The sequence below is a fragment of the Pieris brassicae genome, chromosome 4 (genome assembly GCF_905147105.1).
Source record: "Pieris brassicae chromosome 4, ilPieBrab1.1, whole genome shotgun sequence".
Lineage (NCBI taxonomy): Eukaryota > Metazoa > Arthropoda > Insecta > Lepidoptera > Pieridae > Pieris > Pieris brassicae.
The window spans coordinates 21265057-21281264 of NC_059668.1; the positions used below are offsets into that span (position 1 = coordinate 21265057).

General features: G+C 33.2%; 3 protein-coding genes across 10 annotated transcripts in view; 2 read left to right on the forward strand and 1 right to left on the reverse strand.

Annotated features, from left to right (window-relative positions):
* Positions 1–813: 813 nt before the first annotated feature.
* On the forward strand, positions 814–9424 carry LOC123708847 (isovaleryl-CoA dehydrogenase, mitochondrial). The gene is made up of 9 exons (XM_045659779.1): positions 814–954; positions 1493–1619; positions 3038–3116; positions 4095–4200; positions 4854–5015; positions 5650–5805; positions 7580–7771; positions 8136–8304; positions 9253–9424. The coding sequence occupies exons 1-9, from the start codon at positions 844–846 to the stop codon at positions 9384–9386; spliced, it is 1236 nt and encodes a 411-aa protein (XP_045515735.1). The 5' UTR covers positions 814–843; the 3' UTR covers positions 9387–9424.
* Positions 9425–9459: 35 nt separating this feature from the next.
* On the reverse strand, positions 9460–11980 carry LOC123708848 (lysine-specific demethylase 8). Of its 2 annotated transcripts, none has more exons than XM_045659782.1 (2): positions 11816–11980; positions 9460–10478 (listed from the first exon to the last, which is right to left on the reverse strand). In XM_045659782.1, the coding sequence occupies exons 1-2, from the start codon at positions 11824–11826 to the stop codon at positions 9800–9802; spliced, it is 690 nt and encodes a 229-aa protein (XP_045515738.1). In that variant the 5' UTR covers positions 11827–11980; the 3' UTR covers positions 9460–9799. The 2 variants fall into 2 exon arrangements, with proteins under 2 accessions (XP_045515738.1, XP_045515737.1); XM_045659781.1 differs by having other exon boundaries at positions 11796–11980.
* The window catches only part of LOC123708845 (folliculin-interacting protein 2), a 34836-nt gene continuing 30290 nt past the window's right edge, over positions 11663–16208 (forward strand). For 3 of the 7 annotated variants that reach the window (XM_045659774.1, XM_045659777.1, XM_045659778.1), the window contains exons 1-2: positions 12079–12235; positions 12799–12979. Coding sequence is in view for 4 of the 7 variants with exons in the window: in XM_045659772.1 (XP_045515728.1) it covers positions 11729–11802; positions 12799–12979 (255 nt within the window). In the remaining 3 variants the exon portion in view is untranslated. Of the gene's footprint in view, positions 11803–12078; positions 12321–12798; positions 12980–16208 lie in introns of those variants that run through there. The other 4 variants (XM_045659772.1, XM_045659776.1, XM_045659773.1 and 1 more) reach the window with 2 other exon arrangements.

The window sequence follows — 16208 nt, forward strand, 5'->3', positions numbered from 1 at the left end:
GACCTTTTCTAAGAAATTTCGGCATCTCAAAAGGTTCGATTTTTTAAGCTGATTGTAAAAACAATTACACTTAAGTATGTTGTTGATGTCTCAATATGAAAACATTTCTTCATAATAGAGGGTAGGCGTTGCGTTATAAAGAGTGAATAATTGTATGGGTTTTGTGTTGAACCAAACAGATGTTACTAATTTGTTACGTTATAGAGAGTTTTTCGTTATAGCGAATGACCTTTCACATAGTAATTTTATTTGAAAAACACGAAATATATAGAAATCTTTCGGCCAGGGTTATAGCGCAACTTTATAAAAACGAATTCTGTTTCGTTTCTCTTTTAATTGTCGCATTATAACAGCAATTTAATTCAAACGAATTTAATAATTCTATACTATAGATAGAAAACGTTTCACACAATATAATTTGTGATAAGGTTATCTCATAGTTATTGTCCTCGCCTATAAACTTAATCAAAAGTTTATAGTTATCATTGGTTTTATTAACTTAAATTGTTTTTTTACGTATTACATCCAGTTCCGAGCATCAGAATGAATGTTAAATAACATAACTTTTTGATATATTCATACTTTTGTTTAACGGCCTTACTTAGCGAGCTCATAAACATTTTTTCTCGAAATATTAAAACTCGAACGAAAACCAGCATTATTTATCAACCGAAATTAAATACAGATACGAAACTGACCTTTATCATTTTAGCATTTAAATTTATCATTGTTTTCGTTGACATGCGATAATACGCTTAACACTTACGTAATAAGGGTTAAATAATTAATTGTTACGTCAGTGTTATCAGTTCATTAGAAGTCGTTTATGAGAAAAGTCGTGTTATGGCTCTCCGATTGTGTGCGAAACGGATTTTAAATACAAATAATAAACGATGTATGTCGCATTACCCAATAGATGAACATATATTTGGACTAAGCGATGAACAAAAACAGGTAAGAACGTGTATTTTTGTATTTGGGTTTAATGGAACTCGGAACATATTTTCTATTTGAGCGTAATTAACAAAGAGCAGTTCGAATCGTCGATGGCCAGTTTCTTTCCATACGGTTTGAACCCTTGGCGTTGCGTACAGGTCTCTACATCTATGCTCGTCTCACCTCGACGTCCGTCTTTCTACAACTGAGCGTTTTTTAAAACAGTTTTCGTCGCGCACCATTACCATATGCAAACCCATTGAAGTAATCCGTAACAATTCCACTTAGTGTCCTTCAAGAAAAGAGTTCCTAAAAGGCTGGCACTTGTAAGAATTCTGGCAACGTAACTGTCTGTTACACAAAAAAAAAACATTTCATAAGAATTTACATATGTTATATTATAAATGAGACAAACACATGAATTGATTTGCAGACAAATATATAAACATAATATAGTCTGTGTTGTTGTTAACACAGCTCATTGCGATTGTAAGTTTTTTAACAATTAGTTTTTTTTTTCTATTTTTTTTTAATCATAACATCTGCTAATTTACAGCTAAGGCAAGTGGTATTTGACTTTGCACAAAAGGAATTAGCACCTCAAGCTGCTGAGATTGATAAGGAAAATAATTTCAAAGAACTAAGAGTGTTCTGGAAAAAACTTGGCAGCCTCGGATTACTCGGTTAGATGCATTACAGTCGTTGTGATACTTAACTTTGATATTTCTAGATTACGTCTGCTTAGAATAAAGCTAGTTGTCTATCTATTTTTCAAAAGAACAGTGGGCAAACGTGCATCACGCTCATCTGATGTTAAGTGATACCTCCGCCCATGGACACACAATCACAGAGGGCTCGCGAGTGCGATGCCGGCCTATGAATATATATATAGGATTCTTCTACTAAGTGCAATGGTACATAATAAAGACTTTCATTGATTTTCTTATTTGGTGATTATGGTAACAATTATTTACTTTCTTTCACATATTACCCACAAATTGTCTATGCTTGAAAATGTAAAATTACTACGTTTATGTGCTATTATTTTTGACAGCTTTGCTTACCATTAAGAAAAACACTTTTTGAACGGATTAAAGCTATTTATTATTTTTAAAACTTATAGTTATTTAAATAATTCTAAATTTTAAATTTTTTCCAACGTTTCGCGTACTTTTCAGTGCTTGCAGTGGTCACGGTGATCACGCACACTGAAGCAGTTTTAAAAATAATACATAGCTTTAATCCGTTCAAAAAGTGTTTTTCTTAATGTGTAAAAGCTATTTTAACAAAAGACTACTATTAATACTATTTGCTTACTATTGTTAAAGAGGGTTTGAGTATAAATCGCAGTAAATCCACTTAAGTAAAACTTGAACGGCCCCTTTCATGAAATACCACTAAGCCCATTCTATACAGCCATCACGTCGTGGCCTTTATAGCGTGGTTCTCGTTTAAATCGTAAAGGAAATGAAATAATTATTTACTTCCTGCGAAATAAAAGAATCATCATCATCATCCTGCATCAGAATAATTTTACGCAAAAGAAGTATGATGTCTTTTATAAGGCAGGTGCCTTTGCCGATAAGTAGGGATGAAATGCAAATTTAATGACGTGGAAAAAGTGATATCTTATCATAATAAACTTTTTTTTTAAATTAAACTAGCGAGATACATACAGATACTATGGCCAGATTTAGAGGTCCCAAATAAAATTTAAAAAAATTCAGTCGAGTTTTTCAATCAATTTTTAGCATATAAAAAGTAGTTTACTAGTCGGAATTTAAAACATTTTCTATTGTGGCAGTCGCCTAAAGCCCTTTAGATACAGACTCATAGTCACTCATATTCAAAAGCCTTTCTTTTTCAATCGATTTTCGTATAGCAACCAAACAAACTTTCGGAAGTTTTTCATTCACGTTACGGAAGTAAAATCATTCAGATCAATAAACGGAATAATCTCTACATTGTCGAATTAACACTTTTCTTATATTTTAAATGTTTTTTTTATTTAAAACTTTATACTTATTATTATATTATGAGAGAAAATTTGCGGTATACTTTTTCAGGAGAATAAATTTTTATGAATGGTTTAAACTTATAGGTATAACTGCAAACCCTGACTATGGAGGTACAGGAGGAAAATATTCTGATCATTGTCTAATTATGGAAGAGTTATCAAGGTTGGTTAAATATCAGTATTTTTGTAATATTCGTTTAGAAATATGATAACAATGATAATTACTTCAGAGTCGTCCATTAAATTTAGTGTAATTTTATGTCAATTTCTACTACACCCTATTTGGATAAATATATAAAAATTATTAGACGTCTGTATATAAATATAAACACAAAATAAAGAATACAACTTTAAGAAAAACAATTAAGGTAACAGAATTTACGATAAAAATAAATAATTATGTTAGCTATTATATAAATTATTATTATTTAATTAATTAATAATTGGCGGGATTTGGAGGAGGCCTTTGCCAAAAAGGGCATACAGATACCTTAGAAAAGATCGAATAGACACGTGTTAAAATGTAAATGTATCTGAACTAAATGGCTATTATTGTTTTAATTTCTTAACATAAATCGATAAAGAAAACAATCGATAATAAATATTAAAATAATTGTTCTACGCACAAAGACAAAATAAGATACAGTACAGTACATGCATATAAGATAAGATAGAATGCAAAAGAATATCACTAAGAAAGTTAACTACAAGTTAACGATTCATCGATCATTCTAGGCCAGCATTAAGTCTGCATAATGACCTATTACCGAATGTAAGACCTCTAGTCTTAACAATAAAAAATCAATAGCGCTTCAACCTTCTTAGGTATGGGCCTCATATTTCTATGTCTGTTATATGATCATTGATATTTGATGATTTATGCAAGTAGGTAATCAGCTTTCTGTGTTTGACGCACGCCATCGACCTTTTGGGTCTAAGGCAAGCCGGTTTCCTCACGATGTTTTCCTACACCGTTCGAGCTAATGTTAAATGCGCACATAGAAAGAAAGTACATTGGAGTACTGCCGGGGATGGACCGTCCTCAGGGATGAGAGTCGTATGCTGTAGCCACTAGGCCAACACTGCCCTGCTCAAAGGCAAATGTTAATTAAATTATTTACAATTGTACTTAAATGTTCAGAGCGAGCGGAGGGATCGCGTTATCGTACGGAGCACACTCAAATCTCTGTGTCAATCAAATTAACAGAAATGGAACTCATGAACAGAAAAGTAAATTTTTACCCAAGGTACATTATACATATTTGTATTGAAATTCGTGTAAATGAAATACATGTCTAGTGCGATTCAGTATACTATTGCATGCTAATTATGCCTCCTATACATAAAAACCGTATGAATTTTGACATACGGGTGGCCTGGCGGGGTTCACAGTTAGCGCAGTCTATCCAGATATTCTGAATGAGTTTTAAGACTTACAACCACATAGTTCCCGTTTGTTCATCATTCATTGACATATTTTGTCTAATCAATGTTATTTTTAAACATGAATGACTCTGTTACGTCATATTATATAATCATTTTTCTATCAACCAAGGCTTGTTTGGCAATTAAAATAAACAATTAAATAACTCACTCAACAAATGTCTGTATAGTATTGTCTTTTGTTAACGTAGCTTTTACACATTAAAAACACTTTTTTAACGGATTGAAGCTATGTATTATTACTATAAACTTATAAGTTATAATACATAGCTTCAATCCGTTCAAAAAGTGTATTCTAAATGTCTGTATGTTTATTTTATACAGCCGCGGCCGGTTGCTTACAATATGTACTTATGATTGAAGTAAAAAAACGGAGACTATCAAACTTTTTAGGTAGAATCCACAGATAAGTAAGACTACAACAGGACTAATGTATAACACTAAATTTTTTTTTTAGTTATGTTCAGGTGAACATATGGGAGCATTGGCTATGTCTGAGCCAGGAGCCGGTAGTGACGTAGTATCAATGAAGCTGCGAGCGGAGAAAAAGGGCGATTATTATGTTTTAAATGGAAACAAATTTTGGATCACGAATGGACCTGATGCTGATGTCTTAGTGGTAAGAGCTGTGATGTATGGTATACTGTTCCTCTACTGACTGTACGGCCCGAAGGACTCAGTGGCATTTTTTTTTTAAATGGAATCTCGCTGTTGGCCTTAAGGGCCTTTACAGCCCAGCTCGGGGGCAGTTTTCGCGAGCGTAGCTCTGCCTGTAAAAAAATATCTCGCGGCTAGCGTTAGGGCGTCTCCTGTCAGACTAGAACCTCGGCTTGGGCCGTCGCGGGTGGTCAATCGCCTGAAGGGCAGGCCTCAGTGGCATAGGTCGATAATTTAGTTTATATACTTTACTGATGGAATAACTATGCTATCGCGTTTCAGGGTCGTTGCGCGTGTCGCTGCAGAGCTTTCATTTTTGTTAATTACCAAATATTGCTTTGGATTTTTTTATAAGGCGAAAGTATAGACGAACTAAATAAAATGACACTTCAAATATTATACTAATTGGTTAAGTGGAGCTAAATGTTATTTAGCAGATACAATAAATCCTATAGGCTATAAATCAATTTACAAAAAGTAAATTATACTGAAATCAACAAACTACTTAAATAAAAAGCTAAAGTTTTATAGCAGAATATAAACTCTGATATTGTTTATATCATAAACGTAAATTTTTAACAAAAATTACGTTCTAGGTATATGCCAGAACAGAATTTAACACGAAGCCACAACACGGAATCACTGCGTTTATAATCGAGAAAAGCTTTCCGGGATTCTCGACAGCGCAGAAGTTAGACAAATTAGGAATGAGAGGCTCGAATACCGGAGAATTAGTTTTTGAAGATTGTAAGGTTTGTATATGTTTTTCATTGGTGAACTATTTTAACCATTTAATGAAATTAGGAATTACTTAAAAAATAATACCTATATTGATTAATCTATGTAACCCACGCCATATTGTGTGCACACCTTCATTGTTCTTCGGTAAACTTAGATAGAGTTTAAAGATGATTTTTCAAGGACGCTGATTGAAGTCGTCGAGGCTGTATATTGTCACAATTTCTATTGAATGTAAATTCTGATTTAACTATATTAGAACCCAGGTTGGAGATAAAGTTAACGGAAATATTTATTTAAACCATATTCTATATTCATAGTTATGACTACTACGATAGAACTACGTAATAATACGTAAAGTGATAATTAAAATATATATATACATATATACTAACTACCTAGATCTTATAAGTAATAATAAAATTAGGAGGTAAACTCAGCCAGAGTACAAACAAAAAGGTCGACTTTCTCCTACGTCCTTATAGAAACGTTATCAATAACATGGTGGAGTCTCTATCTACCACTGATATAGGTACTTTCTTCGGGGTACCTGGTCACAACCCACCATATCCAGAACAAATGGTGTCGGGTCTATGGGAACAAATGGGACTATACAGCCTATTGTAGATCAGCAACAACATTCGCTATGCAGAATACACCTGCAGCATAGCAGGATTAATGGACGATCTTCAGATGCTTGTTAAAAGAGTTTATGGAACTAGCGAAGGCGATCTGGCTTAATGAAGTGAAGACGAAGGTAATGGAATTTCTCGGAACGACACTTTAATATATTTGTAGCTGGAAGGGCGCTGAAACAAGTGCTCCAATACAAGTATATGGGAACATGTGCTATAAATGAGTGGAATTCTGATCAGGATAATTGAATTCTCGAATTTAAATTCACCGAGAATCTTTCAACAAAATCAGAAAATGGTGTTGTCACTTGAACATTAAACTCCGAGCCCGAATTATCCTCTGTTACATGTGGCCAATCGTTCTGTATGATTGTGAAGCTTGGCCCGCCGCCGGTTTGTCGCATGTGTGATATGGTGCTTCCTTCACAATTGGATGCAGAAGTTCTATAACAAGAAAGTTCCTGATCGAGTTAGAACATCGAGAAAACTAATACAGAGCATCAAGCAACGTAAAGTTACGTACCTGGACCACGTGTTACGCTGTGGCCTATTCACCTCCTTTAATTAATTATGATGGGTTAAATCTAGGGCACCTGTTGGTAGAATGAAAAAAAACATACGTGACGTTATTATAGTGTATTGGAACTGCGGAAGAGTTACTGCTTCTACCACAGGATAAGACACGGTTCACGACACAGAGGGCTAACCAGTAATAAAGAGACTCCAAAATTGTAGTTGAGTCCCTTAGTAAGCAATTATCCTAACATCCGAAGCCAAACGGCTGTAGCAGTTTGTAGATACCGGCAAACTTCTTGAGCATTAAACAAGGGAGTTTGCGCATCGTTCACAGCGCGGGACACAAATGTAAACTGATTTACCAATCCCGCGATGAACACGTCACCCCCCCCCCCCCCCCCAGTGATACCTAAAAATCGCTTGTGCGCAAGCAAGGAGATTTGTTCAAGATGTTTGCCGGTAACATTAGCTATGGAATTGTGTTTTTTAATATATTAGTACAGTTACTTACTTGTACGCTCAAGAAAAACATTGTAAGGGAATTGGCACTATTTATAAGCGTAATAAAATGTTTTCCATTGTTTTTGAACTTATTTAAATAGTTGAACGCAGTTGTTTTAATGTAAATGTATTTTAGGTTCCAGCGGAAAACTTACTAGGTGAAGTAAATAAAGGTGTCTATGTACTAATGTCCGGTTTGGATTTAGAAAGGTTAGTTCTTGCCGGTGGACCGGTGGGTCTTATGCAAGCTGCTATTGATACTGCGTTCCATTATGCACACACTAGGAAACAATTTGGAAAGAATATAGGAGAATTTCAGCTTTTACAGGTATATCGACTTGTTGTGTAATAATAAATGCAATGATTTTTTTTTCTTACTCGAAATAAGTTTGCTTAATTGTTTAAAATAAGAGCTATTAACGAACATAACACACACACATTGCGGAACATTTTATAAACATTTCTGTTTTGACGTTCATAAGTGTACATTGTATTACCTATATGAATAAATGGTTTTGAATTGTGATCATATTGCATCGATTGAACCCGGGACCTCCGTGGGACGAACGCTTGTTGTAAGCTTACCGAGTAGAATTCAAGTAAATTATTTTTATATCTATGAACGAAGAATGTGTTTACCTTTTCTTAATATCTTAAAATGACATAAACTAATTCATAAATTTAATTTTCAGGGGAAAATGGCCGATATGTACACAACGTTAAGTGCCACTCGCTGTTATCTTTACAACGTGGCTAAAGCCTGCGACGAAGGCCATGTAAATAGTAAGGACTGCGCCGGAGTCATTTTATACAGCGCTGAGAAGGCTACACAAATAGCATTAGACGCTATACAGATATTAGGTATACGTGGTCATATAATTTATATCACTTAGCCGAGATTTCCCAATATTAGGTACATTGAATGTACCCTCTGTTTAAATACATTTAAAAGCCAAATAAATATGTACCAGCCTTGTAAAGATTTTTACAAGGAGGTTTAACTTAAAGTATATAAATATACGTCTTTAATTCCGACTGTACAGATACCGGCAAACTTCTTGAGTACACAGCGCGGGACACAAACTTCAACTGTTTTATTAATCAAGCGATCGACACGTCACTCTCCGGCCCAATGACATTTGTTCAAGATGTTTGCCGGTATCTATACCAGTCGTAGACTCGGCTTCGTAATTGTTCCCTATATCGACTACCGAAGTTCCGGTCTCACGACTAATAAACCTAGAGGTTGAACTTATAGGAACAGTTAAGATTACAATTACATATTTATTTAATCTAACAGCTAACAAAAAATATATATAACAAACAATTACACTAAAATATAGCCAGAGATGTCGTATCACCCTAATACATAGTATTTACAAACAATAAAAATTATTCAATACATTTAACTAAGATACCAAATTTGGCTGTGTGTTGTGATGGTGTAAGTTTGAGGGTATGTACGTTCATGATGCAGGTGATTTTGCGCGTCCAGGCTGCGCGATACTAAAGGATTTAAATAGACGTCGACAGACTCTGGCTTGGGGGGGGGTCCTTTTGTAAAACGTTACGATGCGGGACGGGGATTGAGTTACGCGTTATTGTTAATATTATTTTCTACTTTCCAGTACTTTACACCACATATTGGTAAGTTTTAGTAAAGAGTCACTGGGGTTGGTTACGAAACGTTTTGCTATTGGAAACAGAAACGTTACGGCGCGTTTCATGGGGGGGGGGGTCAAGAATCTCCAAAAAATTGCGTGACGTAATACGCAGGAAAGTAAATTTATCAAATTAATTCTGTTTCAGGGGGCAACGGCTACATTAATGACTACCCCACTGGAAGAATACTCAGAGATGCAAAACTATATGAAATTGGTGCTGGTACATCTGAAATTAGAAGAATGCTTATAGGACGAGCATTAAACATCGAATATAAATAAAAAATGTATTCTTAAGAAAAAATATATTTTAAATATTATTTTTGCTTTTTTATGTAAATAAAAACTTTCTAGATTTTGTACAACATACATTTAATGACTAGGTTATTTAACTCATAAATTAATTACATATTTGGGCTTCATACATTACAGTTATATATTTTTGTAGAAAAAGAACAGATGTTAAAAAAAAATATTCATATTAATTGTAAAAGTTTGAACTCCAAGTAGTACCTCTTGAATTCACATCAACACAACTCACTAAAATGTATCTATTTGTTTGTTACTCTGTAGTACATACTATTTAGATGTCTATTCATATAACAGCTCTCCAAGAACATGGTCAGTTCCTTCGGTGTCGCTATATAGAGTTTACACTGAGTTTTCAAAGGTGGCTGTGACAAATAATTGATGTGCTATGTCCACCAAAAGCTGACTGAAAAACTAATAGAAAGTGACTCAACAAAGTGCCACCATTTTGGTGGTATGAACAACATTTGTCCTGGTTTTAATACACAATAATAGGCTTTAGCATCTTGGTATTTAGGATACTTGTTCAAATCAGGAATCCTAGGATCTACTCTTGCGGTATTATCAAGAAGTTCACTTTCATAAGGATATAAATTTTCTGAGTCATTCGGAGAAAATAGGTAAATTTTTTTTTCACCTACAACTTGAGCCAGCAAATTTTTTGTTGGATCATGATGCAAAGGAGATACGGTACCTTTTGGTCCATACCATGCCATAATATTGACACCATCATCTGTTTCTGCAAAACTACAGTATTCAGGCTCTATGATATCTTCATGTAGTTCTGGAATTTGCGTAAACAATGGATACTGCGCTAGGTAACCTGTTGGTCCCTTATTTTGGTAAATATATGTTTCAATAAATTCTTTCATAGTTATTAGTTTTTGTGTCCACTCAGAGTCAGTATATTCCTTGCCAATCTCTATAGAAACTGTTCGTAAACCAGCTAGATTTATAAAATAATTGTTGTCAGTCCATTTGGTCAAAGCTGGCCAGTGAGTCATACATTCTTCTAGAATAACAGGCTTCTCTTGCATTATGTAGTCTGTATAAAACCTTTCCATACTAGGACATTTTATTAAATCTATATTAATAACACCTTCAGGGATTACTGTACTGCTAATACTTTCTTTAGAGTTTAGATTACCAGTTTCAATAGAAATGTCACTTTGCAAAATAAATGGATTTAATATTGTGGCACATTTTTGTAGTAATTGTGGTTCATTATGAATTAAACTTCCAAACATTATTCCAAAATCAATAGTTTCTAATAAATCCTTTATAGCTGTGTCAGTAAGTTCAGAATGATTGTCTAGAAGTGCTATCAGTTTAAGGTATGTTGCTATAGTTATTGTTTGCCTTAAAAATAATCTCACATCTTTCCAGTTGCCTATGTTAATACTTTCATACATATAATCAATCACACCTTGTATTATAACAATAGAATCTCTAGATTTTAATGATTTATTACCTTGAAGAAAACCTTCTAATACAGAGTAAGAAGCGTGATCCAATTCTGAGACACAATCTAGCGAAGAAACTACTTTTGGCATGAAAGACAATATCATTTCTCGAATTTCTAAAGCTTTAGACATTGTTAGAAAATAATAAAAAAAACTGAAACCAATACAAATAAATCGTATTGTCCGACTTCCCACCTAGACGTGGACACAAATGTTTATTGAAATATACTATGACTGTAATTAGGATTTTATAAGTTATAATTTAAATTCTTCCTATCTCTACTCAATAAAATATATAATATTTGTACGTTTTTAATGTTTACCTTTCGGTAAAACTTTATAGTTTATAACTGTCAAAAGTTTCTCGGCAATCGGCATATTATGATAAATGACAAAGTAACAGTCAACTAAGATTTAAGACTATCGCCGTGCTTACACTGTATACGTTTCTTTTATTTAAAGATCATAAGTCAGTATTCTCACGCTCGTGATTCTATATATTACAGTGGCGTATTATGAATGTCCCTTTTTTATTTTTGATACTCAAGTCATGTATAAAAGGACATTTAATGAATAATGGTAATAAATAAATACAATACTGAATACAATATGCATGCACTTCCCGCAACACACATTTTTTGATCTGTGGAAAATCACATGACTTCAATCACGTGACCTGTCAGACCAGATGTAATATCAGCTGTCGAGTGTCATGAATTATTTTTATTTACAATGTTAGGGTTTTCGTAGATGGAAATAACTTTAATTTTAAGATTTTAAAAAACGTATTTCTCATAATGACGAAATATACACCTATAGAAGAAGATGTTGTGAAATGTAGCATGTGACGTAATGGCTTTATTAGAAAAGATCTTTGTTACAAGATATCGAAAACAAAACAATGACAATCGGAACTTACGAAGCAGGTAAGAGACCTACATTAAACTCATTATGTTCTTTTGGGTTTGTGTAATTGCGCACACAACAACCCATCGTCAATTTTCGTCTATGGCTTCGCAAATATTTTCTCGTAATAACAACCAGTCCATTCAGCGTCAGATTTTACAATAGCCTGCGATTCACAATTCACGGTTGGCGAGTGGTCGAAAAGGGAAGCAGAAAACATGTGATAAGCAAGGTTGGTGCGGGGGGGACGTGTGGGCGAGTGCTCGTTCAGTGATCACGTCAGTCGTCATAGCGGAAGGGGGACGGTCGCTACTCAATCAATGTTTACTTGTTATTTACACGCGAGCCAGTACGATAGCACATTCCATACAATTCGGCCGATTACCTATTCTCACCTCTTCATCGGACTGCATTTATAGAGAAACTCCTATTGCATTTCCTGTATAAGTGCATGTGTGTATCTATCAGTACTTGTATGTAACACTAGGAAACAGCTGTGAGGTTATTGTAAACGACTATGTATTAAGATGATATTGAGGTAATTTAACTAGTTTAAACAAAAGTTTTGCTATTTTGCAATTTACCTATGCTGACTTAAGTGTGGTGACAAGTAGATTCTAGATTTGTACGTATTTGGAACATATTACAAGAAGTAGAACATAGATATTGCACATGTATTAAAAAAAATCCAATGTAGCTTTTTAGCTAATACATTATTTGCTATATGAATAACTATTTATATACAATTGAATTATGTGGTAAATATTAAACACAACACAACATTGAAATGTAGGTTTAAAGCACATCACTTGTACTACGCAAGAGAAAGTGAAGTTGTATATATGTATTGAATATACTTTCTTAATACTTAATGATTTACACATTATTGTATTAGTTATTATTTCTTGCTATATTTATATTAGATTATACTTATGAATAATCATACTATAGCTTGTCCTTGTGTAAAGTGAAATAGTTTTATAGTGTTGGTGTAAAAATGAGTGTTTTTTTGATAGATCTTGTGAAGGAGCTATAGAGCAAGTGCGTTTACTGCTATATAAAGAGTGTGATAAAAGAGGCAAAAAAGTATTATTTGATTCATCAACAATAGAAAAATTATCAGCAAATAAAAATGACAAACCTGAGAGTGGTACTATACCCTGCATTTTGGAAGTGTCTGAAGGCCATACATATTTGGTAAGTGATTTTTATATATATAAATTTAAATAAAATACTAGGATTTTCAGTGTTAACAACCCATTATCTTTCTGAAAAATGGAGCTTATAGCTTTATTTTATAACAAATATGAATCAGTCAGTTTCATATTTTAATGTTATTTAGTTTTTCTTTGCTGTAGAATGTCCCTGAGAAATAACACTTTATATTTAAGTTTAGTAAATATATTATTATTATATTTAAATCTCGTTATTTGGGGATATTGACTTTGTTTAAAAATAACACAATTCTAATACTAGGATCAAAAACTTTGTTTAAAAATTATAAATATAACAAATTTATTCTCCAAATTCAGTAAAGTATTTAACTTAATCAACCCCTGCAGAGTTATGATTTATTTTGCGTTTTAAAAGACAATTTCCTTTTTTTACTAATGCTTATTAAAATTCGAAAAAATCTATACCTGTATCTTTTGGTACTGATGAGTACTTGCATTAGACATGCTATTTATGGTTGTTTATTGAAGATAATATTAAGTTTTACGAAATGAAAATTTCTCAAATCATAACTTCTTGTTTACTTCGGACCACACTGTTACAAAAAATACTCTACCCAAAAGTGACACTATATTACAAGTTGTTGGCGCATTTAATAGAGATTCTAAAAAGTTATTAGACATGGCCATTAGTGGCTCTTAATTTCTTTCTAGAACGAAAATACAAAACAATGATTCAGACTTATGATAACCTGTGACCAGTACTGTATGAATCGGGCTAGATTCAAACAGAGAGAATACACTCAACTGGATTATGCAGAAATGAATTATCTATATGGCTTTTGCGCCAGGGAAGAATCTTTGGCCAGACTTTTTGGCCACTCTGTATAAGTCAGCATACAAATGCAACAGTATCAACAATACTAGCCTAAGGCATGAATCCCATCACTTTACAAACACTAGCAGTTCTATTAGATTTTATATTGTGCAATACACTATTATTATTCTATTATCATTTATTATATCTGATCTTCAATCTATGATTATTTCATTTTTATGCTTATAGAATTAAAATGAAATTTTTCGAATTAAAAATAATTTATATTTCTTCTGTTTTAGTCTGTGGATATCGTATTAACTGTTACAGAATAAAAATAACAAACAATTGAACGTCACGAGACTCAATTCACAGTTTATTCGCACTACTCGTATCTATATTTAGACCACTTTAGATGTTAGTCCTTTTGATTACAACGTAAATAATGCTCACTTGGGACTGTAATTTTAGCTTCATTCATATTAATGAATGTAGCTCGCTAAGCTGATGTATTGTGTACTAATTCTTAGGCGTTTATTAATTTTAATTGATGACTGTATATTTTTAAGATAAACTCAATCAGCTTGAGCCTAATTTTAAAGTATTGTTGAAATTTTAACGGCTTTTCGAACCGCTTCTCAACCTAATTTTTTTCTGTAAGGTACGGGACATCCAACAGTAATACAATAGAATATAATTTGCAAATTAAATTATTAACTTCTCTAAATATCTAAATATTTCATGATTATATAAATGATCCTTTTCCTTGGGATTGATTTGCTGGAGTGGCGAAGAGTTTTTTTTCCAGTTCTTCTTGCCCGCCCTTGACTTGCGATCTGGTAGTGAATTTAAATTTAGAATAAATTTAACATATTTTCTGTTGACGTTTATAAGTGTAGTTGGTTACCTGTATGAATAAAGTTATTTTGAGTTTGAGTTTGATATCTAACTAAGGCTATTTCATGTAGAGCTGAAGGATGTATCGATTCCAGGAGCCAGACTATTCGTAGACTGGCCTAAAAGACTTATAGTGAATAAACACGCCGGTTTCGCGATTCAAAACCGGTTTTTTTAAATTCAAAACCGGTTTTTATAATTCATCTCGTCTCACGTGATGCGTGTTTGAAACGGTGAACTGTGGTATTTTATGCGGCTTCAAATGTCCGCATTTATTATTGGCTTTGTCGGACTTTCTAATTATAACTTTACGATAACGATTTTTTCTCTCATTGTCACGCCAATCTGTGGTAAAATAAATAATCTTGTCTTAAGTTTTTAGATTCAAATTAAGAACGGCAACGAACCCATTGATAGTTAACTTATAATTATTTTACATAATTTTAATTTTTTACGACATTTCGCATGCTTTACAGCGTGCGTGGTCACCGTAACTGAAGACAAAAGGTGTCGAATGTCAAAAGGTATCACAGCTGTAAAGAAAGTTGTATTATCTGTATTTATTTTCCCGGAGTTGTTATCGACTAGTCTGTAGTTAATGGCCGTAAGCACGTTTACCCAAATTTAAAAAAAAGAACTAGCTAAATCTGTTCCGAACTCTACTAATTAAAATCTACTTTCCACTTGCGTCGTATAGATTTTCCACAGCGTCGCTAATATAATATAAATATAGTTATAATATATATACGTCTGCAAACACAAAGAGGATTAATATACTAACTAGTCTCTTCCACGGATTAATTAAGGAAGCACATATATTCCTGGGAAAACTGTTTCGGTTTTAACAGACTAACCTTTGCGAGTTGAAGGTTAGCAATGTAAATGATTGGACATTTATAAAATATGTACGTGAAAGGTGTCATTACTATGGGAAGAACAATATTAGAGAAATATTGTTTTACTTACCTACTTAAAGAGGTAAAAGTTGCTCCAGTATTACATAGTTCATAGAACCTGAATTACTTTTATTAATGCACTATAAAAAAAAAAAAACTCATTTACCCGTTGAAAACTGACAGTACTGACTTCACAACGTTACCGCAATTTGGCAGAAAGAGACGAAAGACTATTTATATTAAAATAGTGGAATTACACTGATTTCGTTATTATAGGACTAATAAGTTGATATACACTCTTGTCTCTGGTCTACAAAGATTGTGAACGCTCCCCGACTCCATACAATTGCCTTCCTCTTTAACCTCTTTTCATAGTCTACTACATAAAACCATTAACCATATCCTGGTTCCTGGTTTATTTTAGATTGTTTGGTAATTGTTTATGTTTCCGGTAGTTTATGTTGATTTACTTAAACAATTTACACTTAGTATTTATTTTTTAGTAATTATTAGGTTATCTGGAAAATATCGCTTTGTAGGGCCGCCCGTTGCGTCCCTAAGAATGAATGTTAGTTTTTTATTTGTAATATAGCGAAACTCAAATAAATAAATATAAAGGTAGAAATACGGCATGCAGAAACTAA